This window comes from Erinaceus europaeus, chromosome 7 (assembly GCF_950295315.1).
Source record: "Erinaceus europaeus chromosome 7, mEriEur2.1, whole genome shotgun sequence".
NCBI classification, from domain to species: Eukaryota; Metazoa; Chordata; class Mammalia; order Eulipotyphla; family Erinaceidae; genus Erinaceus; species Erinaceus europaeus.
In genome coordinates, this window is record NC_080168.1 from 7,851,358 (window position 1) to 7,864,523 (window position 13,166).

At 37.5% G+C, this 13,166-nt stretch overlaps 1 protein-coding gene across 1 annotated transcript in view; it reads left to right on the plus strand.

The window, feature by feature from the left end:
* Positions 1-887: 887 nt before the first annotated feature.
* Positions 888-13,166, plus strand: part of NYAP2 (neuronal tyrosine-phosphorylated phosphoinositide-3-kinase adaptor 2) — a 311,899-nt gene continuing 299,620 nt past the window's right edge. The window contains exons 1-2 of the mRNA XM_060193685.1: positions 888-1,087; positions 11,693-11,931. Coding sequence (XP_060049668.1) covers positions 11,711-11,931 — 221 coding nt within the window. The 5' untranslated portion in view covers positions 888-1,087; positions 11,693-11,710. The remainder of the gene's footprint in view (positions 1,088-11,692; positions 11,932-13,166) is intronic.

A 13,166-nucleotide genomic window follows, 5' to 3' on the forward strand; every position in this document is an offset into this window, starting at 1 on the left:
GACGCCAGCTCTGTTAGATAAAAGACAGAGGTTCTGTTGCCTGGATGTGAGGCCCTTAATGAGGATGGGAGACCCCAGGGAGCCGAAATTCAAAATAGACCTGGTGCTGCTGCTTTGTGGTTTCTTGTCATTTCTTCAGTTGCTTCTCCTCCCTTTTCCAATGGGCCTAGTGAGCAGGAACTATCCAAGGTGCTAGAATGCTGGCTGCTTTGCTGTTCAGTGCAGACGGAATGCAGAGAAGACAGATTACTGCTTATTTCAGAAGGTAGGTTCTTTGTTTCAGAATCCCTGATTAATCAGCAACAGCATCAACAGACTAAGGCAGCTGGAGAGGTAGGCGAGAGAGAAGGGAGGGAGTCAGGGGCTGAGAGGGAGGGAGAGGGAGAGAGAGAGAGGGAGAGAGAGAGAGAGAGAGAGAGAGTGAGTGAGATGGAAATGAGAGAGCACTGGTTGTCATGGGGGAGGGACTAAGCCACAAGCGAGCCTGCTCCAAACCTTCTGTATGTAAGTGGCAATGAGAAAGAGCATCTTTTTGGCAGGAAGAAGACATTTAGAAACGATGTTTCTGATTTTTTGTTTTCATTTATTTTTGCCTTCACAGACTATAATCAAATGAGGCACCTTAGCCAGCCTGGATGATTGCTCCGTGACTTGTAATCATCTGTGTAGCAAAGTGGGTAAAATCATTCCATTTCTTCCTTGCTGGACCTGGAAGGAGAGGGGCTGTGTGTTCATCCCCACCCATTAGCCATGCCCTCTTTTCTCTGAATGTCGATTTCAGGAAGAAAGCACCTGTCTCCTGCCACCTCATCCTCCTAGCAAACTTTCAATGCCATTTTATGTGACAGGAAGAATGGCAGGAATGCAGTGATCTGTAGTGATGAAGAATCTGGGAGTGGATACTTTTCCTGTTCAGATACAATGCACTTTAACTGAAGACAAACTGAGCTGAACTACAAGTCTATTTCTTATGGTGCTGGATCACTTCTACCGAACTGCCCTAAGAGCCACGGTCAGAGAGGGCTCTGCCAGACACAAGTCACCTTCTGATTATTACACTTAGCGCTCCCTGGGGACTTACCTTTGGGTATGTATCTCATTTTTTTCCCAGATTCTCAAAGCATGCTAATTGAATTCAGCACTAAAGAGATCAAGCAATCTGGTTATGAAATGGGATGGATTCGAGGTGGGGATACTTAATGCTGAAGTTTGCATGTCTTAGTAGGTGAAGCAGAAATACAGCCACAGCAAAGGCATCCAGGGCTTTGATGAACCTCATACTGTTTCTTCACCCACTTAGTTGCCTGACCACAGAAATGGTTAAACTGAGTTTCATTGGTAAAATAAGTCATGTTGAATTATTAAAAGCATTGAAAATATTTTCCAGGGTGTTAATTGAAATTCCCGTTGTGCATGGCAGCTACTTATCTGCTGCTCCATAATATAAATATTTTACAATAATCTTCCAGCACACTTGGACTAGCCCAATTCTGTGTATTCCAAAGAAGACACAGTGAGAATTGTTTTAAAGCTATCAGTCATACAATAAAACTGAGACAGTTGCTTGCTGATGGGTGAAAGTTAAACCTTTTTAAGAAAAACATATTTTAATGTTACTTATTATCAGAAAGATTTCACTCGTATCATCATTTTATATAAAACTTTAGGTAGACTTGTTTGACTTGGGACTCATGTTTATATTTTAGGAAATCTCTATTCTATTTTTTCCCTGATACTATTTGTAGTAATATTTGTAGGACAAGAAATGTGGCTTATTTTTTAACTGAAAGGATTATTTAGGAAGTAATATTGTTCATTCTCATTAGAAATGATAAAGTTGTTCTGGTCACAGAGACCTGGATACCACCCCACCTGAAATGTAGCCTTCAAGTAAGCTAGTCTCATTGAGGAGGCTACATAATGTTGATTCTGACATTTTTTGAGATACAAGAATTTATAACTAAGTAGTATGTAATAATGTTAGCAAGAGTGAAAATGTATTTCCCTTTTAATTTTTCACATTTAAAAGACACTTCAACTTATTTCCTATATTTTAAGTGGTAGTTAAGAAAATCACTACTAAGAAAATATGAGTTAAAAATGCCAAACTTAATTAAAGTTCCTTTGGTGGAATGTATAACATATATTTGCCATCTCAGCAAAGAATAAGAGTCTGCAAAGGCCACTGGCAGTTAGAAATTAATGTAAGCAGAGCTGAGAAAAAAAAATTACAACTTTTGAAGAGATTATCAAGAAGCCCAGACTTGACAAATCTTTAAAGTTTAGAGAAAAAAAGATAAAAATCTTAAAGACAAGAATATTGCCTATTATTTTTTTAAAAAAATGTCAGACATTCATTTCAATGAGAAGGATTCTATTATAGTTCCAGTTAACAATTTATTATACTGAAAATATCTATTTGGCAAACATTGCCTTGTAAGTGTCTGAAGGATTTGGGCAAAGGCTCAAAGAAGTAGCTCAACCACTGAAATTCTGTGTGATTTCTTAATATTAGTAGGATATGCAAGCTCACTACTAGTCCATGGATTCACAGCACCATGGCAACCTGGGAATTGGGAGGAAATAGCTGATTTGGGGATGATACTACATTAGTATTATGTGTACATATTTTACCCATTTTGGTAAGGGAGATAGTGGAGAAAAACTTACTACAAAGTAATCTGCTTTCTGAGAAAAAAAAAATAAAAAGCAATCAGTGTCTTTGTAGTTGCTTCCATAAGCTCTTTTGGTTTTTAACTCTTAACATTTCCAATTTGGGGCAGAACAGCTGCATTTTGATGACAGTGAGACTGAGAAAATGAGCATGACCATTTGTGGGGTTGCGGGTAGGATTTCAGGCATAATCAAAGTTAAATTAAAGGATTTATTTTGACATATTTCAAAATTGTATCTGAAAAACAATTTTGATATGGTTTACATGGGATGTGGATTATAACTAGGCAATCTACTCTGATTTGGTCCCGCAGAAAGTCAGTGCATTTAAGGTATTAATTTGCAGATACATTCACAACTATATAGGAAGCCTGATTGCTTAAGCAGTAACGTTTTCACACTGTGTTTTCCAGATCAGTCTAGGTTCATGTCATGATTTTAAAGATTATTCTCTCCTGCTGAATAAAGAATATATAATGTCAATATTATCATATGGATGAATCAATACTACTAAACAAATTAGGATACTTTATTGCAGAGGTTTCAATGATTGGGGTTGAGGGAAAATAAAGAAGATTAACAACCAAAATTCAGATAGCTTACTTGAAGCTTCACAGGTGTGGTTTGAAACCCTCAGAAATAAAGGGTGGAGACTAGAAAACTTTTTCACATGCAAATAAAATGAAGAATATAAAAATGAAATGAAGGTAGAATATCTAAGGTTTTCACCAGATAATTTAGTCTCTTGTATGCATTTTTTCCTAATGATCACAAATAGAATTGCGGAAAAAAAATAGTACATAATAGACTTCCCCTTATTTTAAGCTCTAACATAATCCTACATGATTCTCTGTGACCTAAAATTTAAGAAGTTTCTTACAAAACTTTCAAGTGTTGGAGAGTAGTTGTCTCTGGACCAAGTCTACATGGAGAATACCTAGATTAATTATGTTCTCATGACTATTTATACCTTGGAAAACTCAAGTTTGGACTGAAACCATCTGCACTTCAGAGAGGCTAAGCATTTTAATAATACTTATATAAAAATGTAAATAAATAAATGATTATAAAAGTGCAACATTCTTGAAGGTTAGTGGATGGATTCCTTGGGATGATACTGGTATACTCAGATATTTCTCCTTTAGGTAAACAGTGGTGGATAACCCATATAAAGCCTGTTTTGGAGCGTCTGTGCACATATCTGAATCGTTTCTCTGGTACCAGTGGTAGCTGCCACAGTGCACTGACTTATACCAAAGGAAGAGTGCCTCCAGACTTTGATGAAAAGGAGAGAAATGTTCTAAAACAAGCATGGCAACAGGACATATTGAGTATTTATTTCACACATCTTTAACAGTAGTTTATAATTCATCAAAAATCCTCTACATTGTGAAAGAACCTAATCTTAAAACCAACTAACTTCACATTATAGAGCCTCTGATAATCTGAACCCATAATAATGGATTCCTTGATTTACTACACACACACACACATGCATGTATACATATGTATATATTAATTATTACTTGTAGATCTTTCGTAGAAAAGAACCCCAAGTACTTCTAGCCTTAATACTTGTATCTCTGTAGTGCTTCTTGAGGTATTTTTGGGATACAAGCAGTGGTTAACTACAGACAGAGAAAAAAAGGAAGTGAGATTTTTTTTTTAAATACATTTCTATGTACCCCAGGTAGATATTCTTATGGTCATTTTATGTTCTACTTGTAAATGTACTATTCATACTTAAGTAGAAGAAAATCTGAAGAAATATAACACTGCCTTCAGGTCTGGGCTCACCATTATGAAGAGACAGTGGTGTTTTTACACAAAAGACAATAAATTGCTAGCTCAATGACAAGTGGAATACTTGGTGTTATAAATAGAATCTGAATCCTACAAGTTTAGGTTGTTGCTTCTCAGTTGAGTGAAGTGACACTTGGACAGTGTCAGTATCATAAACAGTAATCTCTGTGAAGGGTGTGGTCAACAGCAAATAGTGAGAAAAGACAAAGAAAAACTATATAATATAAATCCGAGTAATTAAATACCCAGTTGGATGTAAACTAGTAGCTGAGGGCTGTACTGGAAATGGGATGATACTGAATACGGTGTTTCAAGAATTAAACCAAAAATGAGGTTCTTGAGAATGAGGAAGCCTGAGGTAGAAGAATGCTTATGTAAAGATGTGAACTTTTCTCTGATTTGCACAGGGAATATTGAACTCAGTCAGTTAGGTGCTTTCCCAGGAGAGTCTCTGGAAAACATTTAAAAATTTTCGAGAGCAACCTCTAAGAAAAAGGAACGCTTTCATGCAAATCTTGCAATATTTGAATGTTGAACACTCTGAAGAAATCATATCTGCCTAGTGAACAAAGACCAGGAATGGTGGTTTCAGCCTATGCTCTGCTTAGTGGTGAGGGGACTGATGCCTAATTTTTTTCTGAGCAGTAAATGCAGGGAAATTCTTGTTCAAATAAAAGGACTACCTGAGGGGTCAGGCGGTAGCGTAGCAGGTTAAGCTCACGTGGCACAAAATGCAAGGACCAGCCTAAGCATACAGGTTGGAGCCCCTGGCTCCCCACCTGCAGGGGAGTCACTTCCGCAGGCGGTGAAGCAGGTCTGCAGGTGTCTATCTTTCTCTCCCTCTATCTGTCTTCCCCTCCTCTCTTTATTTCTCTCTGTCCTATCCAACAACGAACGACATCAACAACAACAATAATAACCACAACAAGGCTACAACAACCAGGGCAACAAAAGGGGAAAAAAAAAAAAAAAAAAAGGCCTCCAGGATCAGTGGATTCATGGTGCAGGCACTGAGCCCCAGCAATAACCCTAGAGGGGAAAAAAAAAAAAGGACTACCTGTAGAAATGCAGAAATTTCTTCACTCACTTTTTTTTATAATTAAAAAAACATGATTGGATAGAGACAGGGAGAGATTGAGAAGCGAGGAGGAGAATGAGAGGGAGACAGAGAGACAGACACCTACAGCTCTGCTTCACCACTCATGAAGCTTTTCTCCTACGAGTGGGAACCAGGGGCTTGAAGCAGGGTCGTTGCATACTGTTGTGTGCCTAGTCCCCCTCACCCCTCCCTACTTTCTCGTCACAGATAATGCGTGCATTAATCTGAGATCAACTAGGAGGGAATGTCAGTGTGTGTGTGTGTGTGTGTGTGTGTGTGTGTGTGTGTGTGTGTGTGTGTTTATGTCATTTAAAATATTATCTGAAGAGGTTAGCATCAAGGTAGCTCATGTGGGAGTTTGCCTGCTTGCCTTTCAAGCAACCTAGGTTTGAATCCAGCTTCCACTACAATGGAGGAAACTTTGGTATTATAATATCTTATATTATATTGTAATTATAGTATAATAACTCTTCCCTTCTGCTTTCTTCTTCTTCTTCTTCTTCTTCTTCTTCTTCTTCTTCTTCTTCTTCTTCTTCTTCTTCTTCTTCTTCTTCTTCTTCTTCTTCTCTTTCTTCTTCTTCTCCTTCTTCTCCTTCTTCTCCTTCTCCTCCTCCTCCTCCTCCTCCTCCTCCTCCTCCTCCTCCTCCTCCTCCTCCTCCTCCTCCTTCTTCTTCTTTTTTAACCACGAATATTCTCAATGGGGCTCAGTACCTGCAGGACCATTCTACTATTCTTGGTGATCATTTTCTTTTCCTTTTTTTTTTCTGATAGAGAAAGAATGTTGGGGTTGAGTGGGAAGAAAGAAGCTTTCTGTCTTCCTCACTCCGCCCCACAGGTGTAGATGGTGTACTTAAACCTAGGTTCTCACACCTGGTAATTATTTGTTCTCTTCTGGGTGTACTACCATTCAGCCACGTACATGAAGTTCTTTTTTTTTTTTTTTAACTATTGTTGACTGGAAAACACCTCATGACTATTCTCAACCTGAATGAAACTGTAGTCAGAGGAGAGTATTCTTACATGGAGGTCTTTCCAACTCCAAATGTTAACTATATACAGATAGTCCTTTATGGCCTTCAGTGTCTCTACAGAGAAATCAGCTGATACTCTTAAGGGAGGCAAGTTCCTTTATAATTGAATCTTTCCTTTTCCTCTACTTCTTTTATATTCTATCATTCACTTAGATTTTTTTTTTGCCAATTTAATTATTATATGTCATGGTCAATTTATGTTTGAATTTATTTAGTTTGAAAGTCTCAGAGCTTCCTGGATGTTAGAGTCTGTCTCCTTATTCACTTTGGGGAATAATACTAGCTAATATTTCTTCAAAACAAATAAAGAAATTTTCCCTTTTACACTCTGCTTTTGACACTCCTATGTTGGGAACTTTAGTTATAGTTATTCCTCTTTAGGTTGCCTCATATCTCTCCTATATTTTCTATATTTGTTTTGCCTTGTTTTTTATTTGTTTGTTTGTTTTTCTGAATTTTCTTCATGGTTTCCATAGTCATAGCCTCCCAATAACCACTTAAAACCTTGGCTTTCCTATATTTTGGTTGGTATGTCATTCTGCTATGATTTTTTTTATTTAAGAAAGGATTAATTAACAAAACCATAGGGTAGGAGGGGTACAACTCCACACAATTCCCACCACCCAATCTCCATATCCCATCCCCTCCCCTGATAGCTTTCCCATTCTTTATCCCTCTGGGAGCATGGACCCAGGGTCATTGTGGGTTGCAGAAGGTGGAAGGTCTGGCTTCTGTAATTGCTTCCCCGCTGAACATGGGCGTTGACTGGTTGGTCCATACTCCCAGTCTGCCTCTCTCTTTCCCTAGCAGGGTGGGTCTCTGGGGAAGCGGAGCTCCAGGACATATTGGTGGGGTCTTCAGTCCAGGGAAGCCTGGCCAGCATCCTGATGACATCTGGAACCTGGTGACTGAAAAAGAGAGTTAACATACAAAGCCAAACAAATTGTTGAGCAATCATGGACCCAAAGCTTGAAATAGTGGAGAGGAAGTGTTAGGGGGATACTCATTGCAAACTCTAGTGTACTTCTGCTTTCAGGTATATATTTTCCAGTAGTTTATGGATACTTGTGAACATATACTCTCTCATACAGAAACTGGTGTATATCTAGGTTTTGGGACTTTGTTAGAAAGTGAACCACCTGAGATGGAATTAGAGTATACTATGAAAGGAAAGGTCTCACCAGAGTAATGAAGCTGAAGGATTGTCATTCCACACGTGAAGTCTCTGGACACAGTCTGGAGTGAAGCATGTTGAGGTGGCAATCGTTGTGTTGATTAGGTTGTGATCGGCAGATGCAATATTATTTGATATGGATTGGGAGAGGCATACAGGAAAGTGGGCCCTATCCAAGGGTTCCAGGACTGGGGGAAGTAGAGGCTCTATAGTGGAGATGTGAGGTTCCTGCTGTCTTAGGGTTCAAAAAGATAATAGATAGTTAATGTTATCATCACATTATTTGGTAACTGGGTTAACTTTGAAAAGTCCTTTTGTTAGGGTTTTCTGTACAGTACCCAGTATCTTGTATATAGCTGTGCTATTGGATGCTTTCTGCTATGATTTTTAATTCAGATCCTGTAGTCTTTATTGTTTAATTTTTGTCATAACTTCTCTCACGTTTTCTCTAATTTTGAAGTGTTTTCCACTTTATTTATTTTATTTATTTATAAAATTTATTTTATTTAATTTATTTTAATTTATTTAATTTATTTATAAATAAATATTTATTTATTTTATTTATTTATAAAATGAAAGCACTGACAAAACCACAGGAAAAGAGGGGTACAATTTCCACCACCAGAGCTCCATATCCCTTCCCATCCCCTGATAGCTTTCCTATTCTTTAACCCTCTGAGAGTATGGACCCAGGGTCATTATGGGATGCAGAAGGTGGAAGGTCTGGCTTCGGTAATTGCTTCCCCGCTGAACATGGGCGTTAACAGGTCCATCCATACTCCCAGCCAAGACAGATATAAATTAAGAGGGGAAGGGAAGATAAAGAGGAAATAAGAAAGATAGATACCTGCAGACCTGCTTCATCACTAGTGAAGCAACCTCCTCTGAAGGTGGGGAGCCAGTGGCTCACACTGGGACCCTTGGTTGGGTCCTTGAGCTTTATGCTGTGTGCACCATCATCCAGCCCCCAAGATCATAGCTTTGATGTACAGTTCAACAAGCTTACATAAATCTATTTAATTGGTGGTTTCTTTAAAGTTTTGTCTTGGTACAACAATGTGAATCATTTCCTCTCTTCTCTCCTGTGAGTAGGGGGTCTTCATTTTAGTTTGGGTGTAAACAAAAACCTTAGAGTTGTGATTTGTCAGTAGCAAAAGCTTGCTGTGGGCAGGGGTTTAAGTCTGAAGAAGACTGTGTGCTCTGTCTAGGGTCTAGATAATGACATCTGTGATGGGTAATGGATGATGGATCTGTTTTGGCACATAATCTGCCTCAATGGTATGTTACTGTGGAAATTTAATTCCAACATGGCTATGCTCACCAAAGTTTCCACTGGGTGTCTAGTAGAGCTAAGGCCAGGAGTTTTAGCTTCCTATGTAGTAGGAATAGAACAGAGGTACAAGAAATATAGTTTTGCTGAAGAGCAGAGTAGATGTGCTATTCTTTCACCCTGAGGTGTTATCTTTAGAATAGTTGTGATGCTTACTTAGTTTACTTCGCTATCGTAAAGTTACTTGCCGTAAAGTTACTTGCCATAAAGTTATGCAGATCTCTTTTTCTCAAGGCTCACTTTTTGTGATGAACTTTTCGATGGAAAGCAACTACACTCAAATCATCAATGAAACTCTTGCGTAAAGTGACTTTCCAACAATAATAATAATAATGTTTTTGGTTTCTGAAGATCATATCTTATGCATTTTCTCAAAACCTATAATGATTTATAACAGCAATTTATTAATCTTTCATATGTCCAACACCTAGGGATCTAATCTGATGGCTTCATATTAAATGACAATTCAATTACCTTTGAGAGTTGAAATTAAAAGGTCATTTAATTTGCTAACCCATTATGGCTTAAAGTCAAACTAAACATAATACAACTTATAATGACAAAATATTGTGATTCAATTGAATAATAAATAATTTCATCAGCTAGCCCTGTAAGCCTATGTTGATAGTATCCTTTCTCAAGACACACCAAGAGAATTTGTTAAAATACTCAACAATTTCTTACACTTTGGGGTATAAATCCTTAAATTCAGTGTGGCATTCAAATAATGTATATAGATTGACTAGCAGCTGAAATGTTAATAAATTCTCATAAGAAATGAAGTTTCCATAGTTACAATCCAGGTTATGGAACATGATTATACTTGCAAAAACCCAGAATAAAAATGAGTTTTAGTGACATAAATGAACGTCTAGGATTTCTGCATTCAATAAGCTGGCATTTTCAAAGTGATTTTCTGAATCTTTGATGAAAGTGAAGTTGTATTGGTAATTTATCACATTGAAGTGGCCAGCTTTTTCATGTTACTTGTTACTTGATTTTGACTTTTAATATTTATTTATTTATTTATTTGATGGAGTCACAAAGAAATCAAGAAGAAAGTGGGAGATAGAGAGGGAGAGAGAAAGAGAGATACCAGTAGCACTGTTTCACCACTGGAGAAACTTTCCCCATGCAGATGGAGGCCAGCGGTTTAAACCCCTGTCCTAACTTCTTACAGCATATGTGTTAAATGGGGTGTTCCCAGCCTTTTACTATTTTTGTAATATTTCGTGTGGTTATTGGATAGAGGCAGAGAGATATTGAGAGGGAAGGAGCTAGGTAATACTGCTACCATACTTTTATAAGTGAGGGTAACATTTATTAATAAAAAGTTCTATGTGTTTGTCTCTGATTCAGTTTTGTTTTCTCTTTAATCCTTTCTTGAGACTTGGGTTTTAAATTTTCTGAGAACAATGCTAATCTCAGTTGTCACTACTGGAATATATGTATTACATATATATATATATATATATGTATACACTGGGATATATACTATTAGATAAGAAATTTTAACCACATACTATTAAGTTTTGGATTAATAGGTTTCCTATTAATGATACGTGATAGGGTTTCTGGAAACTGGAAGCCCGAGAGGCATGACAGCCCTCTGCATAACTGATCTTCTGTTTCCCTAATCCCAGCTATTTACTTGAGACTGAACAGAGATCTCTCTGCGATCACCTAAATAACTGGAGCTTGGATCTGATTTATCTTATTGATGTGAGACCACATTTAATTAATTAATTATTTAACTAATCACACTTAACTGTTGGGGATTTACCACTTCATGCTTACTCTTTCAGACAGATAGAGACAAAGGGAAGAAAAGACACCACAGCACTGAAACTTCCTCCTAGGTGGTGTCTGTGGGACTCAAACCTGAGTTGCACTCATGGCAAAGTAAACAACCCTCTAAGTTGAACTGTCCTTCCAGCCCAAGATCACCATTCTAAAAATGCAAAATCATGTAACCAAATAGGGATCCATCCATGTCTGCAACCCAGCTTTAAGTATTGCCACAACACAAGCTGGGTTAAGTTTTCTCTCTCTCTCTGAAAAAGTCACCCCAGAACTGTGAAGCCTCCACAGCCATAAAATCAAAATTAAACTAGCACCCTCATCACAAAATCATGGCTAATTATGGAATCAAATGTTTATCTTTGCATATGATATTCCTATGCATCCCTGATCATTCAAGGTGAGATGGTGTATTTGTTTCTCTGAAAAATGTTCATTTGCCTTTACATTTCTGACTATGAAGTCTAATGAGATGTTGCGTCCAAAGTATAATGATTGTAGTTTTGAACTGAGAAAAATATTAAGGAGGATTGAAATACGTTGTTGCCATCGTCTCCCTTGTTAAGATCCAATGTGGGGACCTGGTGGTGAGGCACCTGGCAGAGTATACTCATTACTGTATGCAAGGACCTGTGTTCAAACCTCTGGTTCCTACCTTCAGGGAAGCTTCACAAATGGTGAAGCAGTGCTTCAGGTGTCTCTTTCTCTCCTTATCTCTACCTTCTCTCTCAATTTCTCTCTATATCTATTTTTAAAAAACTCTAATATGCTTCATCCTACAGGAAGTGTTCATCTTTTACATGATCTCCTCCAAGATGATGAGCTCCAATCCTGATGGAGACCCCTTGGAAGTTTTTCTCCAGTATATTGAGGATATGGGCATGAAGGCCTATGATGGCTTGGTTATTCAGAATGCATCAGATATTGCTCGTGAGAACGATCGTCTGAGAAATGAAACAAACCTGGCCTACCTGAAGGAGAAGAATGAAAAGCGTCGAAGACAAGAAGAAGCAATAAAACGGTAAATACAAAAAAAAAAAAAAAAAAAAAACTATCTTGAGTCTGGTCCCCTCTGTGAATTGCCATAATTCTGCAAAGGCTCTTATGTCACCTGGTCAAGGTGGCCTAGTCTAAGTTTGCCTTTATGAGATGTCGACTATAATAGAAACAGAATCCATCCTACCAACAGAATCTTTGCCTTAGCAAAAGCTATTTACTTGTATGTTGTGCATATGGAGGTGCAGATGGGATGGGGAAAGAATTTGGTTTACTCTGAATAGAAAGCATCTACTAATCTACTAAACAATCTCTTGATTAAAAAGCATAAAGGCACACAGGAACAATTGATAGTCCATGTTTGACTAAATTCTCCACTTGTCTAAATTCTTCAGTGGCCTTTGTTTATTGTTCTTACCTTATAATAGAGTTCATTTTTTCTTGGCTCATGAAAAGACTCATCAATAAGGAGAGTTAAGGGAGTCTCTAAGGGCAGGTGGACCCTCAATGTGTTCTCACTATGCATAATTTTATGGCTATTATATCTTTTGTCTGGTACCAACTGCCCAGGTTTGTTCAAAAGATAAGAATTTCATGCTGTACAAACAAGCAACCTCAGATTGTGACAGCCAAATGGAGAGTCAAATTTCTAGGGCACTGAGACAAAAACAGAAGAAAGAGTGCACATCTTTGGATTTTTTTTAAATCATATTAGTTTTACTGTGTGTGTTTTCTAGAGTATAGTTAGAGATATGTTATAGTTGATGAAGTTCTTTTTCTTCAAAGAAGTGCTCTTACTAAGTAAAAATGACTTTGAATTTAGAATGTCCATCTATATTAGTTAGCTAGATAACTGAGTAATAATAGTTAAGCTGTTCTGATAGCTATTAAGGAATTCCCCATGTAATCTGGCATTACTATCTTTGCTTACTCTATGTGGCTATTATGCTATTAAGGAAAATATACTGTTCAGATTAATTACCCATTCTTATAAAGAAAGTAGGTAAAATGCATTATGCCAACTACTTAATAGCAAACCATTTTGTATAAGAGGATGGGGAAAGTGAGGAACTGAGAGAAAGATTTAGGAAGACAAAGTAGATACTTGGTAAAGGATTATTTTTAAAGTTAAAGTCTCTGTTCTCTGGACTATTCTATTAAGTAATTATAAAAGTATTTCTAAAATTTCATACTTAGTACACACTTTTACAGCTGTATGTATCTATCTCTCCATTAGTTAATTTGTTGTTGATGACTGCT